Source organism: Marmota monax, unplaced genomic scaffold, assembly GCF_021218885.2.
Source record: "Marmota monax isolate L192 unplaced genomic scaffold, Marmota_monax_Labrador192_F-V1.1 WCK01_AAM20220418_F8-fsc00028, whole genome shotgun sequence".
In the NCBI taxonomy this organism is placed as follows: domain Eukaryota; kingdom Metazoa; phylum Chordata; class Mammalia; order Rodentia; family Sciuridae; genus Marmota; species Marmota monax.
The window spans coordinates 4,181,252-4,196,086 of NW_026694779.1; the positions used below are offsets into that span (position 1 = coordinate 4,181,252).

Sequence of the window (14,835 nt, forward strand, 5' to 3'; positions counted from 1 at the left end):
TATATGTCCCTCTTTCCCACACTTAAAACACCCCTTAGAGCGGGTTCCCCTGTTATCAGCTTTTTGCATTCCAGTCTTAAGGGCAGCAGCCAAAACCTGACCAGTAATATGAGGTCCATCTATATCTTTGCATGCTCGAATCATGTCATCTATACTTTTGGCCCGGGAGGACTTAATAGCATTTTGGCAGTAAGTGTTGGCGTTTTCATATGCCAGTTGTCTAATAAGTGGCATAGCCTGTTCTAGATTAGGGAATATTTTTCCTGCAGCCTGCATTAGGCGGGCTATAAAGTCCGAATAAGGTTCAGAGGGTCCTTGAGAGATCTTGGAAATTTTTGTTTCAGTCTTAGAAATGGGCAGGGCTTTCCAGGCATGGACTGCAGCTGAGGCTATTTGAGCATAAACACCTGGGTCGTAATTAATTTGTTGGCCTATGGTGGCATACTGCCCAGTTCCTGTCAACATTTCAGCATTTCGCCGTTGATGGCCCGCATTCAGGTTAATCTGAGCCAGCTCGCGGCACCTTTCATGATATTCACTTTTCCACAATAAGAAATCCCCTCCAGATAACACAGCCCTGCAAAGTTGCTGCCAATCATTAGGTATCAGTTGACTGGCTGAGAAAGACTCGAAGAGGGTCAATGTGAAAGGGGCATGAGGTCCATAATTAATGACCGCCTCCTTAAGCTGTTTTATGTCCTTGAAGGCTAGGGGGACATGGGCTCTGGCCGGCTGTCCATCAGCATCGGCGTTTTCAATCATTGGAAAAACCTGAGCCGCTCTAGAACCCCAGTGGACCCCCGCCCGTCTAGTAGGGGCGTCCTCATTCCAATCAGGATTATAGGGAGGAGGTGCAGCAACTGAGGGGGCCCTAGGCACCCTCACATTTGCCCTTTTAAGGCGATGTTCTAATTCCTCTATCTCCCTTTCTAATCCCTCCTCTTCCTCAGAGAGAGAACTGATGTCCTCAGGATCCTTTTTGGGCTTAGAAATCTGGAGGCGTTTCCTACCCTCCGAGCCCGAGTCCTCAAGGGGACCCTCATCCTTTAAGGATTCTGCCATTTGCTCTTCCTGCACCTGATTAAGGGCCTGTTCACATTCAGCAAGCTGATCCTTGATCTTTACTTTATCTGTTAATAAAGCATCCTTTACCAACCTCCATAAGGAAAAGGTGGCAACTGGGACACTGTCCGAGCCCCGGTCCCTCAATAATTTCTGAAGGTCATGCCTCACCAGGTCCCAGTCACTATTATTAAGAAATCCTCCTGTCAGAAACCAAGGACAAGCCTGGGCAATAATTTCAACGAATTCGGTTGCAGTCTTAGTTTTTATTCCTGTTCCTTGTGTATTTAACAGCTCTTTCAGTTCGTTGGCCAGACGAACCTTCGCTGTTGAGTTACCCATGGTACGTACCCTGTCTCTTTAAAATATCTTTAAACCAATCCTCCCCCTTCCTTCTTAGAAGGTGAGCCCCGTCCGCTTACCCCTGCTTTCCGGATCTCGGTGAGAACCTCCAATTGCCGCGTCCGGCCAAGGGAGCCGAGTCCGGCGAGGGACGGCGAGGTTAAAAGACACACAGGACACCAAGGTTCTTCATCCAGGAGTCAATAATCTTTATTGCTAACACACCTTTTTTTATACCCCAAGCAGCAGAAGTGGAAAACTACCCAAAAGCAGGAGGGAGGGGGGAGAAATTTAGTTTCAACATCTATTATTGTCAGGTACCGAAACCTCCCTTAACAATAAGTCCATCAGACCAGAAAAGGTCAAGGCATTCCCGTGGGATACATATGTCTCAGACGGATAAGCAGGAACAGAAAAACCGCAAGTTCGCCATGGCCTTGTGAGCTGGCCACACTGGCATGCAGAACAAACTAGTGGAGGTAGGGCTCCAGGGGCCAGGGTGGACCTGCTGCCAACACCATCTACTTCCCCCCTTTTGGCCATCCCACCAAGCATTTCCTGGGCCTAGTCAAGTACGCAGGAAGGAGAAAGATAAGGGGGGAAAGAACAAAGGAAGCCTAGGACATTTAAAAAGGGCAGAACACCTCACCTCTTGGGATACCATGGCCCCCTTCTTCCTTGCGGGAGAAATTTATGTTACCCCCTTTTAAATAAACCCTGCTTCATATGCTTGCCTCTGCACGCTTCTCTAATGTTCAAACTTCAACAAGCAGGACTTGTCACCAATAACCAGAGGTATCAGTTCAAGAGTATGAATAAAGTTTGTTCAGGCAAAGAATCTTTGTTAGTCTACATAGGAAATATTTGGTAGCTATGTACAATACCAACAGTGGTTTTCTCTGAAGAAAAGGAATAATTTTAAATTAAGATTCTAATTTGAGGGCTCAGGGATGTAGCCAGGGGTAGAGTGTGTGTATACATGGGGCCGTCAGTTCCACTCAATAGCACCACCATGACTACCAAATAAATAAATAAATAAAATTAAAGCAAGAGCTCCCATTTAAAGCCTATATAGCCCACAGGCCTATTTGGAGTCTCCTCAACGCCACTGTGTGACTTGAGACAGATGCATTCACTGTTTTAGTCAGGGGCTTCCTCTTGTGCAAACTGACAAATGTACCTTCCTCCCAGAGTTGTGACATGGGTGAAATGAAATAATAGATCTAAAAACTGTCTTGCTCAGAGTAGGACAGATTATTACAGCCATCAAGGAAGGCGACGCGAAGGAGGAAGCATCGGCTTACATTTTTAACTATCTGACAGGGCCTGGCCTTGGTCTGTTTGCTGGCTGTCTTTTCCTGATATTCAACAGGCGCTGAGATTTTTAACCACGCAACTGCGCGGGAAGACGAGGACCAGAAGTCAGGCGCATGCGCCATTTCGGAACCTTCGGCGGCGCTCCACCTATTACTACAACTCCCAGCAGGTTCCGCGTTCGCCTCAGGCGCGTCGCGAATTGCTGACGTAGCTCAGTAGCGCGGGGAATTTCGAGTAGTAATCTAGCGCGGGAGACCAGTGGGAGGCGGGCCCCGGCATCCTGAGGAGAGATCATGGAAACCTTGGCCGAGCCTCGGTGGCCTCCAGGCCTGGCAGTGATGAAGGTGAGTTCTTTGGGGACGTGGGGGGCCCCGTTTGTCGGTGGGAGGACAGCCCCGCCTTGTGGGAGAAAAGACTCCGCGCGAACTGCCGGCTGGGGCAGGGTACCCGGCGCTCCTCCGCTTGTAGCCTGACGCTGGGCTTTCGGCCTGTTTTCTCCGCTGAGCGGTGACGAGGGCAAGCTTCGGCCGCTGAGGTGAACCGAGGCTGGCCGTTTTAAGGAACCGGGCACACTGCGTTTCTGTCACCACATTCAGTGTCATGGAGAAAAACAGTCACTAAGTGGTGACACCGACAGTGACAGCTACTTCTTTCAGGGAATTGCCCGTATGCCAAGCACTATATTATAAACAGCGACCTTGGGCATGATTTGGGGTGGACAGTACGTCAAATAATATTTTTTTTTAAAATTTTTGCGGCGCTGGGGGCTGAACCCAGGGGCGCTCTACCACTGAGCCCCATCCTTTCTGGTCCTTTTTTTATTTTTATATTTTATTTTGAGGCCGAGTCGCACTAAGTTTCTCTCGGACTGGCCTCCGGAGTTGCTAGATCAGAGGCTTGCGCCGCCACATCCGGCTTCTAATTACGTGGTAACCATCGCGTAGCAAGGCGGGTGCTCAGCTGTACAGAATCTTTCACTTTTATTCTGATTAGGGGCAAGCCCAGTCTAGTTAGTCCAGTCACACTGTGGCCTAACTCCTCCCTAACAGTTTCTCTTATCCACCCCGCCCTTTTTATTTATTTTTTTTAGTTGTAGATGGACACAAAATGCCTTTATTTTATTTATTTGTTTTTTATGTGGTCCTGAGAATCGAACCCAGTGCCTGTCGCTCCTGCTAGGTGAGCGCTCCACCACTAAGCCACCACCCCAGCGTCCCCGCCTCCTTTTAAATAGTACTGGAGATTGAACCCCGAGGGGGTTTACCACTGGCTCACATCCCATATCCCTTTTTAATTTTTATTTTAAGACGGGGTCTCACTAAGTTGCTTAGGGCCTTGCTTAGTTGCTGAGGCTGGCCTCCAACCTGCCATCCACGTGCCATCCTCCTGCCTCAGCTTCCCAAGTCATAGGGATTACAGGTGTACCTCACTGTGTCTGGCGGGCTTTGTTTTTAAAACTGAGATACTTGTGCTATGTTACTGTTGTTAACAGGGTTAAACTTTAGAGTTGCTCTTATTTTGTGTTATTTTTGTCGATTTCGTTTTCTGACTTAAAAAAAAAAGATGTCCATTAAAATGGGGAAATTTTCTTGTGGCATTAACTATTCTTTGAAATCATTTTTTATTTTTTTTTTTGAGAGAGAATTTTTTAATATTTTATTTTTTAGTTTTTGGTGGACACAACATCTTTATTTTATTTTTATGTGGTGCTGAGGCTCGAACCCAGCGCATGCCAGGCCAGCGCACTACCGCTTAAGCCACATCCCCAGCCCCTGAAATAATGTTTTTAATGGCTACATAATATTTTATATGGACTAGTAATGACATTAGTCTTTTTTATTTGTTCTTAAGTTACGTGATAGATTCATATGGTTCAAAAAATACATAAAAAAATGAAAAGTGTCTCTCCCACCATGCCCCTCGTTTGTTCAGTTTCTTGATCCCTCCCTGATTCCTACAAAACATTTATTGCTTTCTTGTGTATCTTTTCAGAAGTTTTAAAATATATATGATAAAATAGAAGACATTCTTAATACCTTCCCCCCATTTTTTTGGTGCTGAAGATCAAACCTGGGTCCTTGCCCATACTAGACAAGTGTTCTGCCAATGAGCTGCATCCCAAGCTCCTCACCCTTCTCTTTTTAAGAAGGTGGCAACTATGTATACTCTCTGTACCTTACTTAAATGACTTAAACAATTTTAGTTTTCAAGAGTAGATCCTTTTCTGTTTAGATTGCATTCCAAGTTGACACCCTTGTATCTAACATTCCAAATTGTCTGCTTCTTCATCTCCTTCTGCTATCACTGATCCTATCTATTTCCAGGGCTTCTTCATTTGTCTCTACTGTGTTGTACCATGCATAAAGCACTAAACTACTAGTAGGAAGACAGGAATTTTAATCCTATCTTGATTCATATCCAGCATTGTGAGCCAGCTTTGGTACAGTTTTCTCATTTGCAAAGTAAGGGTTTTAACTAGATATTTTCTAATGTTTGCCTTTAAAAGCCTCTGATTTGGCTCTTAACCTGTATGATGACTGTGGCTCATGGAACCTTTTGCCCAACAGTCACATAGGCCAGGGGATGGGGTCTAAAGAGGTGGAGGCTTGGAGTAAGAACTGGAAACACAGGAAGTAGAGCAGGAACGCAGTAGCCCTTTTGTAAAGGGATGAGCATGACACAGGAATCTGTGCAGTGTCACTAGTGTCTGTCCAAAGCAATTTGGATAACCTGAGATTTGAATGTGTAACAATAATGGTGGGGGTAGGGTTCTCTATTTGTCAAGATCCCTTGCAGTTTATCTGGAGTTAGCTTCTGAATATGTATATTTGAAAAAGAAGTATTATTGAATTGTTTTTGTGGGGGGGGCAGAGAAAAAGTTCTGTGATGATCAATTTCTATGTCTTTCTGATGTGAATATATGTGTTTTTGTCTTTCAGAGAATAGATGATTTACTTCGATGTGGAATTTGCTTTGAATATTTTAACATTGCAATGATTATTCCTCAGTGTTCACATAACTGTAAGTATGTTTTGATTCTGTGAGTTATTAAAAATAGTGTTAGTTTAGTGCTGATGATATGCACATATACTTATTTCTCACTTTTAAGTCTGGTGTCCTGAGATTTTAAGAAAGTCTTTTCCACTACTTTCCTCTTGAATATGAAAGTTTTTACAATGTTCCTGAATTTTCTACCACTTTCCTCTTGGATATTTTTGTGTTTTATAGTATTTATGCCAATAAAGATTTTGGTTACAATATGTGGTTCTTTTATTTGTCAAGCATTTTTAGATGTTAGACTTAAGAATTTTTATTTTTAAAATTTTATTTATTGAGTCGGAATCTCGTTATGTTGCCCAGGCTGATCTCAGACTCAGGGACCCAAGTGATTCCCCTACCTCACCCTTCTGAGTAGCTGGGACTACAGGCATGCATTACCATGCCTATCTCAGAACTTTTGTTTTTAACAGAATAATGTTTCATCCAAGTAGTACTTGAGATAGAATATTTTTGTTATAGAATATTTTGGTACCAGGGATTAAGCTCAGGGGCACTTGGCCGCCGAGTTTCATCCTAGCCCTATTTTTTTTTTTTTTTTTTTTTTTTTGTATTTTATGTAGAAATAGGGTCTCATAAGCTGCTTAGCACCTCACTTTTGCTGAGGATGGCTTGGAACTTGCAATCCTTCTGCCTCAGCCTCCCCAGCCACTGGGATTACAGGCTTGAGATAGAATTTTAACATTTTAAAATCTATAACAATAAGAATACAGATGCTTCTTAACTTATGATGGCATTAATCCTAGTAAAACCATCACGAATTGAAAAGTTTTATAAGTTGAAGATGGTTGAACACATCTAATCGACTAACATCATAGCAATGTTGCACACAGGAGAGTTTTGCCTGTTTACCCTTGTGATTTCGAGGCTGTCTGGTAGCAGTGGCTCTCTCCTGCCACCCAGCATTGTGAGAAAGTATTATACTGCATATTGGTAGCCTGGGAAAAAAACTAGAATTCAAAGTATGTCTTTTAGTTAGTGCATACCAATTTTGCATTATGGTAAAGTAAAAATATTGTGATTTAAACCATCATAAGTTGGAGGACTGTCTGAATTTGCCCACTAAGAGAGAATTATACCACTGAAAAGTATTACAGACTTATCACTTATCTGCTCTGCAATGCTGGAAAGATTGTTATTTATAAATGTTGGCAAGAGAAAAAGAAACATTCATACATTGCTGGTGGGACTGCAAATTAGTGCAATCATTCTGGAAAGCAGTATGAAGAATCTTCAGAAAACTTGGAATCAAACCACCATTTGTCCCAGTTATCCCACTCCTTGGTATACAGTCAAGAGGACTTAAAATCAACATACTATAGTGATGCAGCCATATCAATTGTTTATAGCAGCTCAATTCACAATAGCTAAGCTATAGAACCAACCTAGGTGCCCTTCAATAGATGAATAGATAGAATGTGGTACGTATACACAATGGAATATTACTTAGCCATAAAAATGGAATGGAATTATGGTAGTTGCTGGTAAATAAATGAATGTGGAGACTATTCTAAGTGAAAAAAGCCAATTCCAAAAAACCAAAAGCTGAATGTTCTCTCTGATATATGGATGATGACACACAATAAGGGGATATGGAGGGAAGAATAGAAATTCAGTGGCTTAGACAAAGGGGGATAAAGGGAAGGAAGGGAGGTTGGGAACAGGAAAGCTAGTAGAATGAGTTAGACCTAACTTTCCTATGTTCATATATGAAAACACCACCAGTGAAACTCTACATTGTGTACAACCACAAGATTGGGATTCTAATTAGAATAAGTTATACTCCATGTATATATAATATGTCAAAATATACTGTCATGTATATCTAAGAAGAACAAATTAAAAAAGAAAAAAAGGTAGTTATTTATTAAAATTTACTTGTCCTTGTCTTTATGAATTATATGAAATGCTTAGTACATAGGCATTTTTATTTTTATTTTATTTTTCTGTTTTGTTTTTTTAATGCTAGGAATTGAAGCCAGGGCCTTGCCCATGCTAGGCAGGTACTCTTCCACTGAGCTACACACCCCTGCACCAAGCACTTTTATGTAACAAACCTAAGTTTGAGGTACTTAGTACACAGGAGGTAGTTAGGAACTGGACATCCATCTTCTGGACTATTTAGGTTTATGGTCTTTCTTGTCCTCTATTTTCAAGTTGATTTGTCTTGGAAAGTTAAAAATCAGTCAAGTTAGGCTTAAAACAATGGTTTTAGTGGGAAGTAACTTCAGTGGAAAACATCCTGTAGAGAAACCATAATAAAAAGATGACAGTGGTAGCCACATAGGCTTAGAGATATACTTCATATTGACTCTTGAAGCCCCACTAAGTGGGTGAGTTTGCAGTTGGCCAATATTTCTTCAGATGTAAAAGTCTGATGATTAATTTCTATCTTAAAACGATGCTTATGAGAATAATGAGTCCTTAAAAATGTTATTTTCCTTCAAGACCAAATTCACATTAATAACAAAGATAAATATGGAGAGCTCATTTCTAACTATACTTTAACCTTATTTCTATTTAGGTATAATGCACAAATGATATGTACATTTTAAGTTCACATTAAAAGTTCACATTAAAATGTACAGTTGACAATAAGTTTTGACAAATGTACATGCAGCGTATAATGACTATAATTTAAGATAGCAAACATTTCTATCATCAGATAACATTCTTAGCATTCATTTAATGTGGTGCCAGTTAACCATGTGTGGGTCTGTTTTTGGACCCTTCTGTTCTATTGTCTGTGTCATCCTTGTGCCAATTCCACAGTCTTAGTTACTGTGGCTTTGTAGTAAGTCTTGGAATCACGCATTGTATGTCTGCTTTGACTCTGTGTTTAGGCTTTTAGGATATTTGCATTTGAAAAGCATCTTCATATACATTTTAAAATCAGATTGTTAATTTCTACAAAAAAAGCCTGCTGGAATGTTCATTGGGATAGCACTAACTCTAAAGATCTATTTGGGAGAATTGCCATCTTAACAATGTTGAATCTTCAATGTATGAATATGGTATATTTCTCCATCTTTTAGCTTTTCAGTTTTCTTAGCAATTTTATTTAGTTTTCACTGTATAGACTTTGAACAGAAACAATTTTATATTGCTCTCTTGTTATGTGATTGTGCTAAATTCACTTTTGACATTTGTTTGTTTAATTTTGTGGTACTGGGAATTGAATCCAGGGTCGCTTTACCAACTGAGCCACATCCTCAGCTCTTTTTAATTTTTATTTTGAGGCAGGTTCTATAATTTCAGTGACTTTGGAGGCTGAGACAGGCAAGTGCCAATTTTGCCTGTCTCAGCCTCCCAAGTCACTAAATTGTAGGCCTTTGTTACCATGGTTGGCAAAACTAGTTCTTTCTGGTATTGGCACTATGATGACATATAGACAGTAGAACAGAAGGGTCCATCAAGTGCTCTTGGTGGCTGGCGTTTCATGTATATTTGAAAAGGATGTCTGTGCTGCTGTTATTGGAAAGTATTCTATCAATGTCAGGTCAGGTTGGTTGATAGTGATCTTTAAATTGTTCTCTTTTGATTCTCTTAACTGTAGGAAGAGAGGGATGTTGAAAACTCCAACAGTAATTGTGGATTCATTGATATTTTTTTTCCCTTTTACTTCTCTCATGTTTTGCTTTATGTATTTTGAAGTGCATTTATTAGGTACATACACATTTAGGATTGTTTTATCTTCTTGAAGAGTTGACTACATGTTATTAAATATTCATCTTTATTTCTCGTAGCATTCTTTATTCTGAAGTATACTTTTAAAATACTAACATAGATACTTCAGCTTCTTTAAGATGAGTGTTTCTTTGGTTTATCTTTTCTGCCCTTTAAACTACTGTTTTTATATTTAATTTGTATATTTCGTAGATAGTGTATGTTTGTGTTTTGCCCTTTAATCCAGTCTGATGATACCTATTTTTACTTGGAATATTTATACCTGCATTGTTTAATGTGGTAATTGCTGGCTTGATACAGGGAGCTATTTACATGTTAATGAAAATTTATTGAATAAAATTATTACCTTAGTCGCACTAGCCACATTTCCAGTATCCAATAGCTACATGTGGGTAGTAGTAACTGTAGTGGCCAGTGTAGACATAGAATATTTCTACCATTGCAGAAAGTTAATGTAATTATTAATGAGCCTGGGTTTAAATGTACTACTTTTCCTTTTTGTTTTCAATTTGTCCATCTAGTCTTTCCTCTCTTCCTGCCTTTAAAAAAAAATTGTTTTATTTTAGTATTAACATTTTCCCACAATTATTAATTCTACTTATTTGTTTTTAGTGGTTTTTTAAAGTATGCATCTTTAATTTACTACAGTCACTCTTTAAACAATACTATGCTACCTGAATAGTGGAAGACTGGAGAGCGTAAGATGGTTACAAACATGTACTTCCATTTATCCCCCACGTTAGTCAATTTCTACATATTTATAATTTTCTAGTTTTCCTTCCACAGTTGATTTTTATTTTCATTCCAGTATAGTTGGAAAAGATACTTGGTATGATTTCAGTCTTTTAAAATTTGTTAAGACTTGTTTTTTTTTTTTTTTAAGGTTTTATTCTTTATTTTTTTTATTATTTTATTTATTTATTTTTATGTGGTGCTGAGAATCGAACGTGCTAGGTGAGCCCTCTACTGCTAAGCCAGAAGCCCAGCCCAAGACTTGGTTTTTGACCTAATACATGATCTATCCTAGAGAATGTTCCAAGTGTGCTTGAGAAGATTCTATGTTCTGCAATTGTTGGATGGAATGTTCTGTACCTGTCTGTTAGATGCACTTAGTATATCATGCTGTTCAAAATATTACTGTCATTATGCTGCTCTCCAGTTCTCCCTTTAGTTCTGTCATTGTTTGCTTCATATATTTGCTTGTCTTTTTTTTTTTTTTTGGTACTGTTGATTGATCCCAGGAGCACATAACCACTGAGCCACATCCTCAGCCATTTAAATTTTTTTAAATTTTAAACTTAAATGGAAGGGGATGTGGCTCAGTGGTTAAGTGAGCCACATTCACAAATTAGTGAATAATTTTTTATTCACTAATTTGATTAGGGCCTTGTCAAGTTGCTGAAGCTGGCTTTGAGTTTAAGATCCTTCTGCCTCACGCTCCTGGGCCCTGGGATTATAGGCATATTCCACCAAGCCTCACATTGTTTGTTTTTTATAAGAGCCAGGTCTTTTGCTCTGTTTTCCAAGCTGTCTGTCTGAATTAATGGGTTCAAGCAATCCTTCTGCCTCAGTTTTTGAGACTGTACACACTGTACCTGGCTTTATGTGGCTGCTTTCATGTTGAGTGCATGTATGTTTATAATGGTCATATTTTCATGGTGAATTTGACTCTTAAATCTTTAAATTCTGATAGTTTTTGACTTATAGTCTGGCTATCCTTCTTCTCTTTTGGTTCCTATATGCATAAAATGTCTTTGCCTATCCTTTCACTTTCAGTCTGTGTGTGTCTTTAAAGCATGTCTCTTACAGATAGCATACAGTTGTTTTTTTTTTTTTTGTAATACATTTAATCGTTTTCTGTCTTTTATTGGAGAGTTTAGTCCATAAATATATAATTACTGCTAGTAATGGACTTATTGCTGTTTTGCTCTTTGTTTCTGTCTTGTAATTTTTTTATCCCTCTTTTCCTCTCTTGCTATCTTTATATTTCATCATTTTTTTCTTTAAATAGTGATGTGCTTTGATTCCTTTCTTATTTTCTTTTGTGAATCTGTAGGTATTTTCTTTGTAAAATATCTGATTTACATTTTAAACAGTCTTTTTAAAGCTGTTAACAAGTTAACTTATATCTCAAACAAAATCTATATTCTGTTTTCTTCTATATTTTTATTTTTTAAAACCTCTACTCTTGGCCAGGTATGGTAGGGTACACCCATAATCTCAGCAACTCAGGATACTGAGGCAAGCTTGAGTCCAGCCTAGGCAATTAGTGAGACACCGTTTCAAAATGAAAAGTAAAAAGGGTTGGGGATGTGACTCAGTGGTAAAGTGCTCCTGGATTTAATCCCCAGTACCACAAAAACAAAACAAAAGAAACCTCTATTGTTTTACTTCTTCCTCTCATACTTTGTTAATGATGTTACAAATTATGTATTTCTTCTTGTGTATCCATTATTATATTTTTATAGCTTTTAAAACTGCTTTTGTCTTTTAAATTCCATACCAGAATTAAAAACAATATATACATATACAATATATTCCTGTGAATGTATAATTTTTTGGGGGTGCTGGGGATAGAAACTAGGGGCATGTACATCCAAGGCAAGTGTCTTACCACAGAGACACCCTCCCTCCTTTAGTTTTTTTTTAATGATACAAAAGTCCTCAAAGTTTTGGTAGTTGGAGCCAGATCTGTTGATTTGGTATTATCCTGGATTGACTATAATTAGTGATCCTAACTACTAGTCATTTATTGCTACTCCTTAAACATTTCAGTATTTATTATTTATTTATTTTTGCAGTACCTGGGATTGAACCCAGGGGTGCGCTGCCGCAGTCTGGCTGGGCACAATCAGGAGCCACTTGTCAAAAGAAACTAACTTTATTTTTAGAACCACACACGCCAAACAAAACAGCTCCTCAGGAAAAACCCTCAGAGCCCCAACTGCCACCACCGGCTTCCCACAAGCCTCTCCCTCAACCACAAGCCTCACCACCTCCCACAATCCTCCTGCTCTTGAGGCCGATTGGCTGGGTTGCATTGGCGGAGCCAAAAAAGTCCCCCAATGAGCAGTTCCGTGGTCTGAAAGGGCAGGGAAACAGCCCAATGAGCATCACTGCAGAGGAGCCAATCAGCTAGATGTTGCTGGGGCTGCTGTGAGCCAGTCATCAGCTGGCAGTCTGAAAGGGCGGGGAAACAGCCCAATGAGCATCACCGCAGAGGAGCCAATCAGCTAGATGTTGCTGGGGCCGTTGTGAGCCAATCCTCAGCTGGCAGTCTGAAAGTTTGCTGGGGCCCCTTCGGCTGTGGCTCTCAACATCTCCCCCTCTCTGTTTAAACAACAAGCATGTGGCTTAGGGACCGTGCCTGCCTTAGGTTGTCCAATAGTACATATGGTCCTTACCCGTTATCGGATGAGCTGACCTCAAGGCGTCTTAGGTTGGTACCATTGCACTTGGATCTTACCCGTCACTGACTACCGGTCCAGAATACAGCCACACCTGTGGAGAGGTCTTTGTACCAGCAGGGGGGTAAGGTTCTTTGCCTCACCTCTGTTGGCCCCCAAATTTTAGCTGAACGATCATGACGAGCAGAAGGGAGGAAGATACACCGAGCCAACTGACGGCTCCTTTTGGAAAAATTGTACCACCGATGACATCATCAGCAAAAATACCCCAACACTACCACAAGTCGCTGCACCAACAGATAGTTCACAATGCATACAGGTGAATTCACAATGTGTCCAGGCAAGCTCTGCAAGCAGTTCAGTGATGGCTATTGCAGAAGCTGTAGATTGGTTTTATCTTTGTCTTCACCAGCACTGGGATGAAGATAGGAATTCTGGCAATAATGGCTAAAGAAAAAATTATGTAACATTCCAGAAGGTACTAAAAGAAAACAATTTTCTTAACAATTTACATTGTCTTCACCAGCACTGAGATGAAGATAGGAATTCTGGCAATAATGGCTAAAGAAAAAATTATGTAACATTCCAGAAGGCACTAAAAGAAAACAATTTTCTTAACAATTTACATTATCTTTAAGAGAATTATTAAATATAATGAAAAGGAAAGGTGAAAGTAAACAAACAGATCTGTTAACCTCCTTTTTTGTTTACATATTAAAACAATCCTCAACAGTTGTTTACCCAATTTAAATTAAACCATTTAAATCACGTGAATAAAAAAAATATATTTGGATCCATTTTTTCATGAGCGCTCATCATATATGATATATGGACATACGTACATTCAAACATATAACACAAAACACAAGTGTGCACACATAATATAATACATACAACACATAACCTAATAGTAAAGGCCTTATAACTTTTTACAGGTGAAATCTCCATTGCAATGTTTAAAAACTCTATAGTCAAAAAATAGAACTGATCAGCAAAACATTAACCTAGGTCTGTATGAGCTCAAAAACGAAAATAGAATGAGGGAAAGGGCAATAATAAAATAGATATTGAAAAAAGCATCCTGGTTCTATTGCAGATGTAAGGATAGCCAAACTGGAGTTTTGGATATCAGCTGTTATGGACTTGAGTCAAATCATCTTCTTTTTGGTCTGTAGAAATCGCTTTAGTTAATCTCTCTGGAATCCAAATCGGCTGCTGTTCTCCCTGTGGAAACACACAAACAGGCCTCCGACTCCAGACAATCACTGGGTCAGGACCTTTCCATTGTCCTGTTAGAATATCCTTCCAAAGTACCTTGGGCTTATGCACATTTTTTGGACACATATGCCTTTCTGCAGCACTAAGTCCTGATGAATCCAAATTTAAAAAGTTTAGAGTAAAAAGCGTTATTTTAAGTTTATCTTTGGGGAATATATACTCCTTCCCAATTCCGTCTTTTTGCTTTAATATGTACATTTTAATAGTTTGATGAGCTCTTTCAACTATGCCTTGTCCCTGTGGATTGTATGGGATTCCTGTTATATGAGTAATGCCAAATGATGAGCGAAATTGTTTAAAAGAGGTAGAAGTATAACCAGGGGCATTATCTGTTTTTAACTGCTTTGGAACGCCCAGAGTGGCAAAATTTTGTAAGCAATGAGCTATAACATCTTTAGTTTTTTCTCAGGCATGAAGGGAGCCCATCAAAAATCCAGAAGTATCAACTGTAACATGCAAATATTTTAATTTTCCAAATTCTGGCAAGTGTGTGACGTCCATCTGCCAAATATGGTTAGGTATCAATCCTCTAGGATTGACTCCAAGATTAACTTGTGGTAAAAAGGTCACACAATTTTGACATTGTTTTATTATTTGTCTAGCTTGTTCCTTAGTTATTTTAAAACGCTTTTGTAAAGTATTATCATTGACATGGAACTTTTTATGAAAATTTATAGCTTCTTCT

The 14,835-nt window shown here is 39.5% G+C and overlaps 1 protein-coding gene across 1 annotated transcript in view; it reads left to right on the top strand.

Annotated features, from left to right (window-relative positions):
• Nucleotides 1-2,954: 2,954 nt before the first annotated feature.
• Nucleotides 2,955-14,835, top strand: part of Rad18 (RAD18 E3 ubiquitin protein ligase) — a 104,587-nt gene continuing 92,706 nt past the window's right edge. Inside the window, exons 1-2 of the mRNA XM_046425498.2 lie at nt 2,955-3,065; nt 5,661-5,742. Of these exons, the coding sequence (XP_046281454.1) occupies nt 3,015-3,065; nt 5,661-5,742 (133 nt within the window). The 5' untranslated portion in view covers nt 2,955-3,014. The remainder of the gene's footprint in view (nt 3,066-5,660; nt 5,743-14,835) is intronic.